This window comes from Solanum tuberosum, unplaced genomic scaffold, assembly GCF_000226075.1.
Source record: "Solanum tuberosum cultivar DM 1-3 516 R44 unplaced genomic scaffold, SolTub_3.0 scf00017, whole genome shotgun sequence".
NCBI lineage: Eukaryota > Viridiplantae > Streptophyta > Magnoliopsida > Solanales > Solanaceae > Solanum > Solanum tuberosum.
Genome location: NW_006238943.1, coordinates 3,064,293 through 3,079,609, shown reverse-complemented (window position 1 = coordinate 3,079,609; position 15,317 = coordinate 3,064,293). Strand labels below are relative to the sequence as shown.

Here is a 15,317-nt window from a genome sequence, read left to right as displayed (position 1 = left end):
AAATAGTAATTTAATTATTTTCTTAATATTTAGGAGTTTGAAACCAAATAAATATTGTTTATTAGTTAATTCTTTTTATAAATAGTTAGTATTATATTATTATGCTCATATATAATGTAGTTTTTTTTTGTTTTATCTTATTGTTTACAATGTGCTTCATGTATTAATATCATCATAATTTTAACTTTTTATATCAATAACGAAATTGTGTCTTAACGTCCTACGTGTATTATGCATTCAAAATTGAAAGGACATAAATATCCACAAGACAAAATGATTTCTGAGGTAATAATACTTCTTTCCTTCAAATTATTGTTCTCTGTGTTTGTGTACAATTTTTTAAGCAGTGTATCTACGGTCTCTTTGCTCAAATTGACAAGGGAAAAGTTGTTGAAACTTTCACTAGTATTTGTTTTATTGAATTTGAAAATTATTCATGAGGTAATGGTAATGCCTATATACACTTTACCTTTTCTATATCCTACTGATTAGTGAAATTTCATTACATATGTTGTTGTTATTTAATTTGACATTGATGTTGTCCGCGAGTTGAGCATGGCCTTCATACTTTTGGTGGTCATGAGCCCCACACTAGACTTGCGACGACTTTGATCATTTGTATGGCTACGTCTCATTTCTAAAACAATAATATATCCCGTTTAATCTCACAAGTGGAGATGTGAGGAGGTCTACTTCTATCTCTCTTGAAATCGTCCATAGCCAATATTTTACATCTCTTCCCTGGGCATCTGTGCATCTTCTTTTCATATGCTCAAACCATCTCACTCTTGCTTTCCGCATCTTACTTCCACCGAAGCCACTCTCACCTTGTACCAAACATCCTCGTTTCTAATCCATCTCTCATAGTTTGTCCACACATCCATTGCAACAACCTTGTTTTCGCAACCTTCATCTTCTGAACGCAAGAGTTTCTGACTGGTCAACACTCCACCCCGTACAATCTTCCATCAATCCAACCTGTTCCCAGCCATGAAGTGCTTCTGAAATGCTTTCTGGCATACTAAACTGCATAGTTAGGAACTTACTTTGGTCAATTAAATGTTAACCATTAAATATAACATATGCCATATGTTCTCAATCCAAGCAAGAACTTGGGGAAAATGGAAAGGAGTCGGATTCAATTATGACAAGGCGAACAGGTCAGAACACGGAATTTTCTTCCAACTTGGTTAAATTAAAATACAAAGTCCATGCTACTTTTTTTTTTTGTTTTCTTCTAATAAAGTCCACCATTATGGGGTTACCCCAAACTCCAAAACATGGACAAGGGGGCCATGATCCAAATTGTATAAATAAACTGATCAAAGTCAGCTGATATATTCTACTTGAGGACGTATGAACATTGACAGTGATTGACTCCTTCAAAGTTGATGCTACTTGATGTGTTAACTATTAGTAAATGTAAAGCATCTAATTAAAATAATCAGTTAGTTAACACATCAATAGTGGCATTGGCTTTGAATAGTTTATACTTTGTGAAATTTTAGTGCCAAATTGGAAGCCTCAGCTCAAGCAAAAGCCAGAAGTTCTGCAAAACAGGCAGTCAACAAAACGTACTTGTATGCATATTGCTCTAGCATTCAATAGGTAAGAGAAAGCTCTAAGTTGAGAAAATCTTAATATAGAAACATTAATCATCTCCAAATTCTTAATCATTTAGTGTGATTCTTTGTTTTGTTTTGTTTTGCAGGTTTGAGAAATGGAGATTGGATTAGCAGTTGGTGGTGCATTTCTCTCTTCAGCTTTGAATGTTACCCGACTGTTAAAGAAGTTGAGGATGACTTTGCTTGGTCTTCAAGCTGTACTAAGTGATGCAGAGAATAAGCAGGCATCAAATCCATACGTGAGCCAGTGGCTTAACGAGCTTCAAGATGCTGTGCATAGTGCTGAAAACCTAATAGAAGAAGTCAATTACGAGGTTTTGAGACTAAAGGTGGAAGGTCAGCATCAAAATTTTGCAGAAACAAGCAACAAGGAGGTAATTGACCTCAACTTGTGCAAGACTGATGATTTTATTCTCAACATAAAGCAGAAGTTGGAAGACATCATTGAAACATTGAAAGAGTTGGAAACGCAGATTAGTTGCTTGATCTAACAAAATATCTTGATTCGGGTAAACAAGAAAAAAGAGAATCTTCAACTTCTGTGGTTGTTGAGTCTGAAATCTTTGGCAGGCAGAATGAAATAGAGGAATTGGTGGGCCGTTTAACATCTGATGATGCGAAAAGTAGAAAATTGACAGTAATTCCTATTGTTGGAATGGCTGGCATTGGCAAGACAACATTTGCTAAAGCTATTTACAATGATGAGAGTGTGAAAACACATTTTGATTTCAAAGCTTGGATTCGTGTGTCCGAACCATATGATGCTCTCAGAATAACAAAGGAGTTACTTCAAGAATTTGGCTTAATGGTTGATAACAATCTGAATTAACTTCAAGTCAAATTGACGGAAAGCTTAAAGAAGAAAAAGTTTCTTATTGTCCTAGATGATGTATGGAATGACAACTATAAAGAGTGGGATGACTTGAGAAATCTTTTCGTACAAGGAGATGTAGGGAGTATGATCATTGTGACGACACGCAAGGAAAGTGTTGCCTCGATGATGGATGATGAGAAAATTAGCATGGACATTTTGTCTAGTGAAGTCTCTTGGTCTTTATTCAGAAGACATGCATTTGAAACCATAGATCCTAAGAAGCATCCAGAACTTGAAGTGGTTGGGAAAGAAATTGCAACTAAGTGCAATGGATTGCCCTTAGTTCTAAAGCATGTTACACTCCAAATCAGAAGTTGAAGGGTGGAAACGTATTTTGAGAAGTGAAATATGGGAGCTTCCAAACAATGACATCTTAGCAGCGTTGAAGTTGAGCTACAATGATCTTCCCGCACATTTAAAGCGATGTTTTTCTTATTGTGCAATATTTCCCAAAGATTATCCGTTTCAGAAAGAACAAGTCATTCAATTGTGGAATGCTAATGGTCTAGTACAGGGGTTGCAAAAAGATGAAACAATTGAAGATTTAGGCAACCAGTACTTTCTCGAGTTGAGATCAAGATTATTATTCGAAAGGGTTTCAAAGCCATCTCAAGGGAACACAAAGAAATTTTTAATGCATGACCTTGTTAATGATTTGGTCCAAATTGCATCTTCAGAACTTTGTATCAGGTTGGAAGACAACAAAAGATCTCGCATATTGGAAAAAAGTTTACACTTGTCATGTTCAATGGGAGTTGGTGACTTTGAAAAGTTGAAACAACTCGGCAACTCGGAGCAACTGAGAACATTTCTTCCAATCAATATCCAGGGCTATTACTTCTTACAGCTAAGCAAGAGGGTGCTGCATAACATATTACCAAGACTAACATCTTTGAGGGCTCTATCATTGTCTCGTTATCAGATAGAGGAGTTGCCAAATGACTTGTTTATCAAGTTAAAACTTCTTAAATTTTTGGACCTCTCTTGGACAACTATAAATAAGTTGCCAGATACAATTTGTGTATTGTATAATTTAGAGACACTTTTCCTGTCACATTGTTATTATCTTCAGGAGTTACCACTACAGATGGAAAAGCTAATCCATTTGTGTCACCTTGATATTAGTGGCACTTCTCTCTTGAAAATGCCGCTACATCTGAGCATGTTGAAAAGGCTTCATATGCTAGTTGGAGCCAAGTTTCTTCTCACTGGTTGCGGTAGTTTGAGAATTGGGGATTTGGGTGAAGTACATAACTTGTATGGATCTCTATCAATTCTAGAGTTGCAAAATGTGGTTGATAGAACGGAAGCTCTGAAGGCAAATATAAAGGAAAAGGAACATGTTGAAAAGTTATCGTTGGAGTGGAGGGGAAGTATTGCCAACAATTCACAAACTGAAAGAGACATACTTGATGAGCTACGTCCAAATTCAAACATAAAAGAACTCCGCATCACTGGCTATAGAGGGACAAAACTTCCAAACTGGCTCTCTGACCATTCATTTCTTAAGCTTGAGGAATTATCTCTTAGCAACTGCAAGGACTGTGATTCCTTGCCAGCACTGGGACAGCTTCCTTCTTTGAAATTCCTTGCCATTAGAGGGATGCATCGAATAACAGAAGTGACCAAAGAATTCTATGGCAGTTCGTCTTCCAGAAAGCCATTTAATTCTCTTGAGAAGCTTAAATTTGCAGATATGCCAGAGTTGGAGAAGTGGTGTGTACTGGGGAAGGGAGAGTTCCCTGCACTTCAGGGCCTTTCAATTAAAGATTGCCCCAAGTTGATCGGAAGTTTCCTGAAACTCCTTTTTTTGAATTAACAAGGTTTACAGTTGTTGGTTCTAATGCTGAAGTGTTGACATCTCAACTTCAGGGAATGAAGCAGATTGTTAAATTAGTAATTACAGATTGTAAGTCTCTTACCTCCTTACCTATTAGCATTCTGCCGAGTACCTTGAAGAGAATACATATATATCATTGCAAGAAACTGAAATTGGAGGCACCAGTTAGTGAGATGATTTCTGACATGTTTCTCAAGATATTGCATCCATATGGATGTGATTCTATAGATGATATATCACCTGAGTTAGTCCCAAGAACACTCTCTTTGACTGTAAGTAGTTGCTGCAATCTTACAAGGCTTCTGATTCCTACTGGGACTGCAAATCTCAATATTAATGATTGTAAGAATCTTGAGATACTTTCAGTGGCATGTGGGACTCAGATGAGGTCATTGCACATCCGCGACTGCAAGAAGCTGAAGTCGCTGCCAGAGCATATGCAGGAAATCCTTCCATCTCTTAAGGAACTGACACTGGATAAATGTCCAGGAATAGAGTCATTTCCTGAAGGAGGATTGCCCTTCAATTTACAACAACTTTGGATCAATAATTGCAAGAAACTGGTGAATGGCCGAAAGGAGTGGCATTTACAGAGACTTCCCTGTCTTACAGTGTTAAGCATTTACCATGATGGCAGTGACAAAGAGATTCTTGATGATGAGAATTGGGAGTTGCCTTGCACTATTCGATCTCTTGTCATATCCAATCTGAAAACATTAAGCAGCCAACTTCTCAAAAGCCTCACCTCTATTAAATCTCTATATGCTGTTAATTTACCTCAAATTCAGTCACTGCTGGAAGAAGGGCTTCCCTCCTCTCTTTCTGAGCTACATTTATATGACCTTCAGGATCTCCATTCACTATCAACTCAAGGTCTTTGCCGCCTCACGTCGCTTCAACGTCTAGAGATCAGTTCTTGCCTTAATCTCCAATCTCTTCCAGAATCAGGGATGCCCCCTTCCATCTCTACACTATCTATTTACGACTGCCCATTTCTCAAACCACTCCTAGAATTTGACAAGGGGAAATACTGGCCAAATATTTCTCAAATTCCCACCATATATATTGATGGGGAGTACCTGTAATATTAAAAGGAAATAGATGTAAGTTATTCTTTTTCCTCAGTAAGCTTCTTATTTTTGTTTCCTTTCCTTTGCTTTCTTGTTGATTCCTTTTGCTTGGTTAAATTTCTGAGCAGCGCAAAGCGTAGATGATGAAATCTGGTATAGGCAGGAGCTGAAGTAATTTGCTCCAGAAAGTTGATAGCTCAATGTAACATTAATGAACTAGAAATCATTTACCATGCATGTGTATGTTTCTTGCCTTTGGAAATTCATCTCAATAGCAATTCATATATTCTTGTTATGAATCATACTCTTCATCTTACTTGACTATTATGACTCTTCCATAGACTCTCTTTTCTTAATGTAATATTAATGTTCATCCTCAACTTGCAGTCTATGCCTGTTCGGCTTATTCACAATCATGAAAGCTGTTCGTCTTTGTTCCCCATTTCTCATCTCTTCCACAGAGATAAAGGGTCCAAAGGAATTGATGTAGTCTATCACTGCTTGGTGAACTGACCAAATCTAGTGCTTATCCCTCATCCTCACCTATATCGTGTAGGGTCGATATAAAGTAGTGTCCATCTCTGTACCATCATCTGCCTTGAGACAAACTTTGCTAATGGAGAGTATGCATCTACATGTCTGTGCAAAGGCGCGGACGGACTTAGGATTGCTTTAACCCTCAACATTTGGATTCATGATCACTTCATCTGGTATGCCCATGATATCCTTTCTAAAAACTTCTTGCTCTCTTTTTTTTTTTTTTAAAAAACTTTTTTCTGTCACATACTAATGTTTATTAGTACAAGTAAAGTAATTATTTTATCTTACTTGCCTCTTATGTTCATCCTCACTTTCTCATTGTTCGTTCTTGACCATTCTAGTCTTGTTATTTATAGGTGTTCCTACCTTTCTTTTGAATTGTTGGGTCCTGATACTCACAAGAACACACGTTTATTTCTTCTGTAGGACAAAAAATACTAGGTGAAGTATTAGAGCTGCTTGAAATGAGGTTTGCAAGTTATCAGAAAAACCAGTTGCAGTTGTGCATCTTCCTGCTATCGTCTGGGTACTCACGATTCACCTCTAGAAAGCATGATGTTGTATCGCGTCCAGGGCCTGGTTGGACGCCTGTATGCCATCTCTCATGGCTTAGTCAGTACCCAGGGGAGTCGTCTTTGCTTCTTTTGAGAATACTTACTAATTTAAATATAACTTATACGGAAATTAATATGTTATTTTACACGAAATAAAGTATGAGACGAGAAAATGAGTATTAACAATACATTTGCTATGGTTAACTGTGAGATCATGTCAATAGCTTTGACATTACAAATATCAACAATGAATTGAGGTTCAATAACAATTACAACATAAATGAATTTACATACAATGGAAAAGAAAAATGGTACAACAATGAATTTTCAGGTTCAGAATGTACCTACAGCTAGGAGTAATACTAATAGATACTGTTTGGCTTCTTTGTGTAACGCCAAGTTTATTAAAGAGTTTTAAGTTATATTCACGAACAGTTTAAATGAATTTTACATTACCAATGCAATTTGCCAAACGTACCAGTTAGCCTTCAGTGTCCTTTCTTCTTGGAGAGCAAGAATTACTGGCTGGACATTCAGAAGCAAACTTGCAAGACCAGCATTTCCATCGTTCGTCTTCAGGGGTGTAACTGGCTTCTCTTTCTCCTCGCCATACCTCTAACGAACACTTTATTTGACCCTTTACCCAGTCAAGATCATACTCAAACTGATCTTCACCAAGCAATGATTGATCTCCTTGAAATTCATACCTGCAGAAAAGAGAATCCAAAAGATTTACTAACATCTAATATGTAAAAGTGCGTCTTCTAATGCATGAAATGAAGCTTTCAGCAAATGAACTTTCTTGGACCTGTTTGGTTTGGATTATGCAACTGATTGTACTAATTTGTCACTTTTAAAGGTGAAACTTGTGCATGTATTGGCTAGGAAGTGATTTTCATACCAAATATTAAATAAGACAAATAAACCTATCTAATTGTAAAAAAAGTACTACAAATTAAATATATAGAGAACTGGATGAAAGCATAGAAACATGAGGGCAATCTCCCGAGTCTTCAGAGCTTTTCATGCAGAAGCAAATAAATTATGAGCCATCAGATAATAATCTCTAAAGATCGGTCTTCAATGTAGTCAAACCTTGATTATCTACTTTTTTTCCAAAGAACTCTGTTCAAGTTGGGCTTCATATTTCTTTCTAATATGGAAGAGCTATGATTTCACAGGTTAATTTCAGACATCTCACTAGCCAGAAAAGAGAAACAGAGAAAGATGTCATCAACAAAACGAAAGCAATATTGGTAGAAGAGGATTAGAAAAACAAGAAAATTGTACTATCTGAAAAATACAAAACATTAGCATGCTACATGAAATTCCAATTCACCTCAACAATAGTTGCTCATGTGCTGGTGGAAGCATGCACCAAGTATTACGAGAGTACCTCAACATATCAGTGAGAGTCTGCATTAACAACCAAGAGTTGGATGTGAACCGACATAAGACATAAACAAAACATTTCCAAAGGCTAAAAACATCAGCAAAATTCTGATAAGCAGGAAACCAAGATGAATCTGCAACATCCATAATAAACTAGACACTTATTCAGTTGTGTTGTGAAAGACTTAGTAGACCCCAACCACAAACTCTTTTTAGTCATATGCACTGAAGTAAAGCTGTATCTATTTTTTATCCTGAAATAATTAATCATCATGATCGTTGGAACCTCCGTTTCTAGTCTTGATCACACTGGGAAGAAGGATGAAGAAAAGGCTTCTCAGAAAGGGAAAATTTAGAGAAATACAACAGTAACGCCCCTCAGTCCCAAACAAGTAAATTTTTTGAGAAAAAGAAAAGAGAGGGTAGATCCTAAGAGAACTCAAGTTTATGCCTTCAAGTAACTGCTAACTGCAAGACAATTATTAAGAGTTCGCTTAGGAGCCAAACAAATTGTCTGCTTCGGGCTCATGATATTCCACGTGCATGAAAAAGGTAGCTTTGCGGCTTGGCTAATAATCCTACAACTTCTTCAAATTATGTACCATTTCTACTTATCCTTTTCATTAAAATATGAAAGAAATAATATAATCCTAAAAAACTTTCCATACCATTTCTACTTATCTTTTTCATTAAAATATGAAAGAAATAATATAATCCTAAAAAACTTTCCATACCATTTCTACTTATCTTTTTCATTAAAATATGAAAGAAATAATATAATCCTAAAAAACTTTCCATACCATTTCTACTTATCTTTTTCATTAAAATATGAAAGAAATAATATAATCCTAAAAAACTTTCCATACCATTTCTACTTATCTTTTTCATTAAAATATGAAAGAAATAATATAATCCTAAAAAACTTTCCATACCATTTCTACTTATCTTTTTCATTAAAATATGAAAGAAATAATATAATCCTAAAAAACTTTCCATACCATTTCTACTTATCTTTTTCATTAAAATATGAAAGAAATAATATAATCCTAAAAAACTTTCCATACCATTTCTACTTATCTTTTTCATTAAAATATGAAAGAAATAATATAATCCTAAAAAACTTTCCATACCATTTCTACTTATCTTTTTCATTAAAATATGAAAGAAATAATATAATCCTAAAAAACTTTCCATACCATTTCTACTTATCTTTTTCATTAAAATATGAAAGAAATAATATAATCCTAAAGAACTTTTCATTCTTTTTTTTTTTCTTCTTGGGTAATACCTCAGCAGCGAAACCACATTTGGCAGTACGTTCTCTGATTTCTGCAGATAAAATGTGATTAGGATTCAGAGAGAAGAACTCAAAGAACTGCCGGGAGGGGAAGTCATCAGCCACCAAGCTGTCCCACAAATGCTTGTAGCACATTAGCTGAAGCCTGCCATAGAAGGCCATCAGTTCATCAGATTTTGTACCCGTAAATACATTTTGAATAGTAAAGAAATTTAGATATGTGCATCTCTCTTCATCTCAGAGATGCACCATATTAAAGTTTCTTTACTGTTCAACATTCAGTGAAAAACTATACCTTCCGTTCCTCCGTTGCGGTTCACGAGGAAGGCTAGCTGTCGCTCGTGTTTTTGTGTCAACTAACTTTGGATATGAATCACTTTGTCCTTCCGGCATTCGTATCTCATCAATAACTCCCACCATCCATACACCTTCAGCAAAACCTACTCTGATGAACCAAATGAACTAGCTCAGCAGCTAATGAGGATGCAAATCATAAAGAATATTTCATAATTTCTTTCTACTTTGCAGGAATCAGTGAACTTGTTAACAAGGAAACTCCATCTACATGTGCAGAAGTAAAGGTTGAGGTGGATTAATGTGAGGATATGCATTCAATCACACGCAACTTTGGATGGACATGTAGTAATGCCTTATATGCACAAGCGCAGCAAGAAAATGCACCTAATGGTCACAGGTGTCAATAGGTGTTTACCAGTGGGGACAAATATGTACTTTACAGGAAAACAACTGGACAAGAACACACATTTGTTTTTCTTAACCTGCAAGCATGCATCCTAACATGTGGGTTTGATTCTTTTTTTCCTTTCCCCAAACACGTGAAAATTATTTTTAATAAATAGATAGCAGTGAGACTTGAAAACCTTCATTTAATCTGATAGTATGTTTATTGCGTGATTGCTAAAGTTTAAGTTGTTAGACATGAGACACTTATTTTTCTATTTTGGGTCTGCAACAGAGCCAAACTAATCTAGTAGGTTGATCAAAAGTTATAAGTTGATGAAAAGTTAAAGTAGTGAATCAAATGGTAGTGACTCTTACACCTCCACCATCTTCTTAATTGAGATTAAAGGGTCGAGGTGTTTCATTATTGGGTCATGAAGTTTGTACATGACACTTAAATATGCAAACACCTCTGTTTGATTAACAAAAAAGGTTTATAGAAACACAGTAAATAAGCTCATTAGCTACAATTGATGGTTGATGTGGAACACTGTTGTCAACTAACTTACTTCTAGGAATATTAAAGAATTATTGTGAACAAGCAAAAGATGAAAAAGAGACTTACAAGGGCAATTCACGTGTCAATCCATCAAATAACAATTGATTGGCACCAACTATGAAATTTAAGAACTTTAATGCCCATACATCTTCAGCTGAGTCAACACGAACTTTTACCTTTTTGATCACCTGCACAAATTCAAACTCACAGTAAGGTGAGAACAGGAAATCTAAGAAATAAGAGTACACTAAAAGAATCACTTCGAAAATGGAAATGTTTAAACATATAGAAACATTTTGGAATTTGGCATGAGTCTTGATATTATCTCTTCATCTCCCTTCACCAAACGGACATACAGAACAATACGAAATATATGTCCTGTCAAATTACTTTTGCCTTAATCACTTGAACTGAGATAGTTAAAATATAAAATAAATGGATGACTAAACTCTCTATAGGGAATACCTCTTCTTCAAGTTCTTCATGACGACTGCTACCAGCTTCCATAGCTTTGGTCTTTTCTCGTTTGCCACAAAGAAGAGTATACTCCATCTTTTTTTCACACCATTCCTGAAGGCAACTTGCGATTATGAGGATAAAGAATCAGTAAAATCATGTTTCAGGGGAGCTTTCTCCTCGCACAATGACTTGCAAATATAAACAAAACAAATGCAGAACACAAGAACATGATAAAAAAGGAATGTTTACATCAGAAAGGCTCAAGCAATTACTTCTGTTTGCACTAGCCAAACTCTCACATAAAATATATAGAATAGTTCTATTCCTAGTACTGTATCTCTGTAGGGTAACCTAGAAAGGAAGTTTATCCACAATGAGAGGGTATTGAAGAGAAACCAAATAAAATAAATTAGAACTACAAGTTCAAGATTTCGAGGAAGTCCAGCAACTCATATTGGTCAATGCTCAACAGGACTGATCTGCTTCCTGAGACCGAAAGAACAACAAATCAGAGTTGTTACAGAGAAATATTGAAATTGAGACATGATTTTTTGAATTGTGTTACCATCTCATCTAAACAGTTTAAGTTGTTAGAAAAACACCACTTTTATTTACTTAATTATGTCTTCAACATGCCCTCTCACATGTAAACCTGATTTTCTTTTTTTGTGGGCCAAGCACCTAAAAATTCCTTTTGATGATGGGTGATGGTTAGACTCAAATTCAGACCTCTTCCTACTCTGATACTAGGTTGAATTATGTGACCATCTCATCTAAAAACTTAAGTTGTTAGAGAGAACATCATTTTTATTTCTTAGTTATTTCTTCTACATGGTCAATGGATTCAACATATTCTGGACATATAACAAAAGCCACTTCTCACTGCAGTAGATGCACAATGAACCAGCTAGAAGTTTAATAAGCCATTTGTCTGATCTAGATTCAAAATCATGCAGTCTCACGCAATATCTCAAGTGATTCTATAATGAAATACATCTTTTGCACTAAACATCATACTACATCCTATAACTTAATAATAAATCAGACGAGTAGTCTTACTTCAGCCCGCTCCATCTCAATACTCAAGTCTGTCCGTGAAACAACTCAGATAACATGTCCAACCAATATCTATCTGTGACAAGATTACTAGATAATTCACAACTTAAATAATTCAAGTTCATTAGGCTATTCAATAATTGAACTCTATCAAATCACACTTTTACTTCGATTTTTTCGTCCACTATACCACTCTAAGAAATGAAGTCAAATTAATATCTTAAACTATATAATCATTCAAATAAAGTCATATAAAATAGGAGATCTGATGATAATACGCCTTCATGTTCAAAGCAACAATTCAGCAAGCAATTCAAAATTCCTCTAAACATTCAAACAATGGAACATCAGGAAACCACAGTTTTTCAAACTACAACATCAAAAGACACCAACTTGTAAACATTACCACACCAAATTGTATTTCCCACTTTCCCAATTTATGTGGCACTTTTCACTTTCTCCTAAGAGTCAATTTAACTAATCTTTGAAGCTAAATTGGATTAGCTCAAGTACAAAAGTACTACAAGTTGCAATTTTACAGAATCATAAAAAAAATTGTCACATAAATTGGGACACATGGAGTATAAAGTTTCGGAATTCATACTGTAGCAGTAATATCAGTAACAGCCAATCCTCTTTTCCTCCGATACCGACTCAACAACGAAGCGACAACTCTATTCCTCTTCTGACTACTCATTAACCTTCCAGAATCTTCTACATCAACCACTAACGAATCACTTTGTGAAGAACAACTCGATAAACTCCGTTTCGATAACAGAGTAATCGACTGTATCGACCTAACGTTGTTCTGGAAATGCGCCGGCGATGAAGAAGCACGTAACGGTGACTTAACCAGAGATCGCGAGGCTGCAAAGGCAGCTTCTATTATCGCCATTTCTTCTTCACTGATGATTTCTAATGGAATCTCGGGAACTATGTTGTTAGGGCTTTGCGATGTTTGTACTTCTTCGGGTGGGGTGTTAATCGGCGATCGTGGTTCAGTCATTTCCGGCGAGTGGGCAGCGAGTCGCGGCATGTGACCGTTGGGAACGGCACAAATGGAGGATCGTGAGATAATGGAGTTTAATTTTTTTTTTCTTTTTTTTATGAACATCGGTCAACTAAATTTCAAAAAAGAGATTCAAAATTTAAAAAAGAAATAACATTAAAAATACATCTAAACTATTATATTTTTGTGATTTTACTATTTGAACTATTATGTATTTTTATTTCTATCCTAATTATCATTAACTAGGTATCAAAATATATTTACCTTATTAATTTGATGGTGCATGATGTATACTTTCTTTTTTTAATTTAAAAATTGCACTAAATGACATTTCATGTCATTTTTTTTCCGGAATTTTCTATCTATGATATTTTCATTTTTTGTCTGAATTATCACTAATAATTAATCGTAACACACCTTGAAATTAATGAGTCTGTTGTCGCTCATCGTTCAAAAATCATATCACCAAAATATTCATGGGTTAACACACATGAAAAACTAAGAAAATCGCATAATTCCTGTAGTCCCCTAAATGCCTAAAATGGACTCTGAAAATGAACCTTTATAAAAGCTTAAATTCATATTGTAGTAGTAATATCAGTAACAGCTTAATCAAGATGCCATGATTCGTGTTAACCTCTTTGATGATAACTTTTTTTTCTTTTATATAAACTAGATTCATCTCACGTGCATTGCATGTGTACGCCTAGAGATTCATATAACCATGAAATAGTATCCAAATGTCTTTCTTATTAGTGTCATCGAGAACTTGGCATATATAATTTGTATGTTGCTAAGCTCAGATCAACGTTTGAGTCTCAAGGTCAAGAAATACAGGTTACCTTTCAATAGTATCCAATCACTTGTATCCTAATTCTTAATTACCAGGTCTACACAAAAGTAGTGTGCTCTTTGATATTTGCATGGTGATGATCATCTCGTCTCTTATTCAATCGAACATATGAATACATCCAATGAAATTTCCATTAGCTAACCATAAAGTGCATACTTATTTTTTGGGCTATTAGACTGATTAGTTTTCCTATATGTTCCTATGAAACTGCAGTTAATTAATTAATATACTGTTTACTAGTTCATTCATTAGGATTTAAAATGTTGTATTTTGATCAATTTCAGTGAGTGCCATCTTTGCTTGATTCAATGGCTTCCCAATTAACCAACAACAACATGAGGGTAGACTGTTTGCAATCGAATGTAATAATAAGTATATACAAATAAATCTTAAATCATTAAATTCAAAATCCAAAAAAAAAACTATTAGATAAAATATAAGGGTAGACTGTTTGCATATCAAAGAATTAACGAAGAATCTCTATGTTTCTGCACATCACTCAGATCTTCACCATTTTTGCTCAGAATTCTCTGTTTCTTAAAAGAAATCCCCCTTTCCTCTTGAATGTATGCTTTAATTGTACCAATTGTATCATTCGGATTAACCATTAGGATAATACGATTTTGATACTTTGGAAAAAAGAATTTCACTATTAAACGCCATGGAATCATATCTCCATTCGAAGTCGAAGTTTCATCTTGAATGATAATTTGCTTTGTTCGTTTCGCGGTCAGTAGATCTATCAAAACGAAAAACACTAAATAAGTATGTATCAAAGTAAAAAAAAACTATAAATTAGACGTTTAAATCTGTTAGTAAAAAAAGTGAGAGCATACACTTTTGACGTTTTGCATCCATGATGAAAATTGATGAATTATGTTTGGCCTTTTTCTGAAAACTAGTTTTTTGACACGTGCGCTGCACGTGATTACCGATTCCAAAAATATATGTTATAGTAAATAGTATTGCTTATTTAAGCAAAGATTTGAATAATAAGCTTAGTAAAAAATAATATTGCAGATTCTTTTGTGAATATTCAATGTGGATCGTCATATATATCTCTTATTCACGCAAACCTATGAAGATGGTCAATGAAAATTTTTATTAGTTAAATGCAATAATGTATATATTAATTTTAATTTGATTGAAAGAATAATTATTATATCATCAAAATTATTTTTCTCAAGTACTCGAGGTTATGGAATACACCTGCTTAGAATAGAATGAATTACTTCATCAAAATAGTGGTACCTCATATTCCGCTAAACTTCGAACTCACTCAACGACAATGAATCACACAAAAAAATTTAAAATGCAAGAAGAAGAGTAGAAGATTAAAAAAATTGTGGTGGAAAATTGAGAGGAAGCCCCTCTATTTATAGTAAACAAAGGGTAGTACGAACAAATGTTTTTTTTGTGTCTTATCTGGAAAGTCATGATTTTTTCGAGAAGTCACAACCCTTTGGAAAAGTCACAACTCTTTGGAAAAGTCACAACTTATTGAAAAA

General features: G+C 34.8%; 1 protein-coding gene and 1 pseudogene across 2 annotated transcripts; one reads left to right on the top strand and one right to left on the bottom strand.

Moving 5' to 3' along the window:
* Window positions 1-1,720: 1,720 nt before the first annotated feature.
* Window positions 1,721-6,668, top strand: LOC102598431 (putative disease resistance protein At3g14460; annotated as a pseudogene).
* Window positions 6,669-6,676: 8 nt separating this feature from the next.
* Window positions 6,677-13,071, bottom strand: LOC102600414 (exonuclease V, chloroplastic). 2 transcript variants are annotated; one of them, XM_006340323.2, is made up of 7 exons: window positions 12,552-13,071; window positions 10,898-11,002; window positions 10,499-10,620; window positions 9,488-9,637; window positions 9,184-9,337; window positions 7,843-7,919; window positions 6,677-7,210 (listed from the first exon to the last, which is right to left on the bottom strand). In XM_006340323.2, the coding sequence occupies exons 1-7, from the start codon at window positions 13,059-13,061 to the stop codon at window positions 6,985-6,987; spliced, it is 1,344 nt and encodes a 447-aa protein (XP_006340385.2). In that variant the 5' UTR covers window positions 13,062-13,071; the 3' UTR covers window positions 6,677-6,984. The 2 variants fall into 2 exon arrangements, with proteins under 2 accessions (XP_006340385.2, XP_015158722.1); XM_015303236.1 differs by having other exon boundaries at window positions 10,898-11,012; window positions 12,552-12,637.
* Window positions 13,072-15,317: the final 2,246 nt, after the last annotated feature.

Bases quoted from the DNA above. Each gene is read 5' to 3' on its own strand.
- LOC102600414 (XM_006340323.2), bottom strand. From the start codon at position 13,061: ATGTTCATAAAAAAAAGAAAAAAAAAATTAAACTCCATTATCTCACGA. The intron at 11,003-12,551 runs GTATGAATTCCG...AGTTGCCTTCAG, and splicing joins TTACTGATATTACTGCTACA to GAATGGTGTGAAAAAAAGAT. The intron at 9,638-10,498 runs GTAAGTCTCTTT...TTGGTTCATCAG, and splicing joins TTGACACGTGAATTGCCCTT to AGTAGGTTTTGCTGAAGGTG.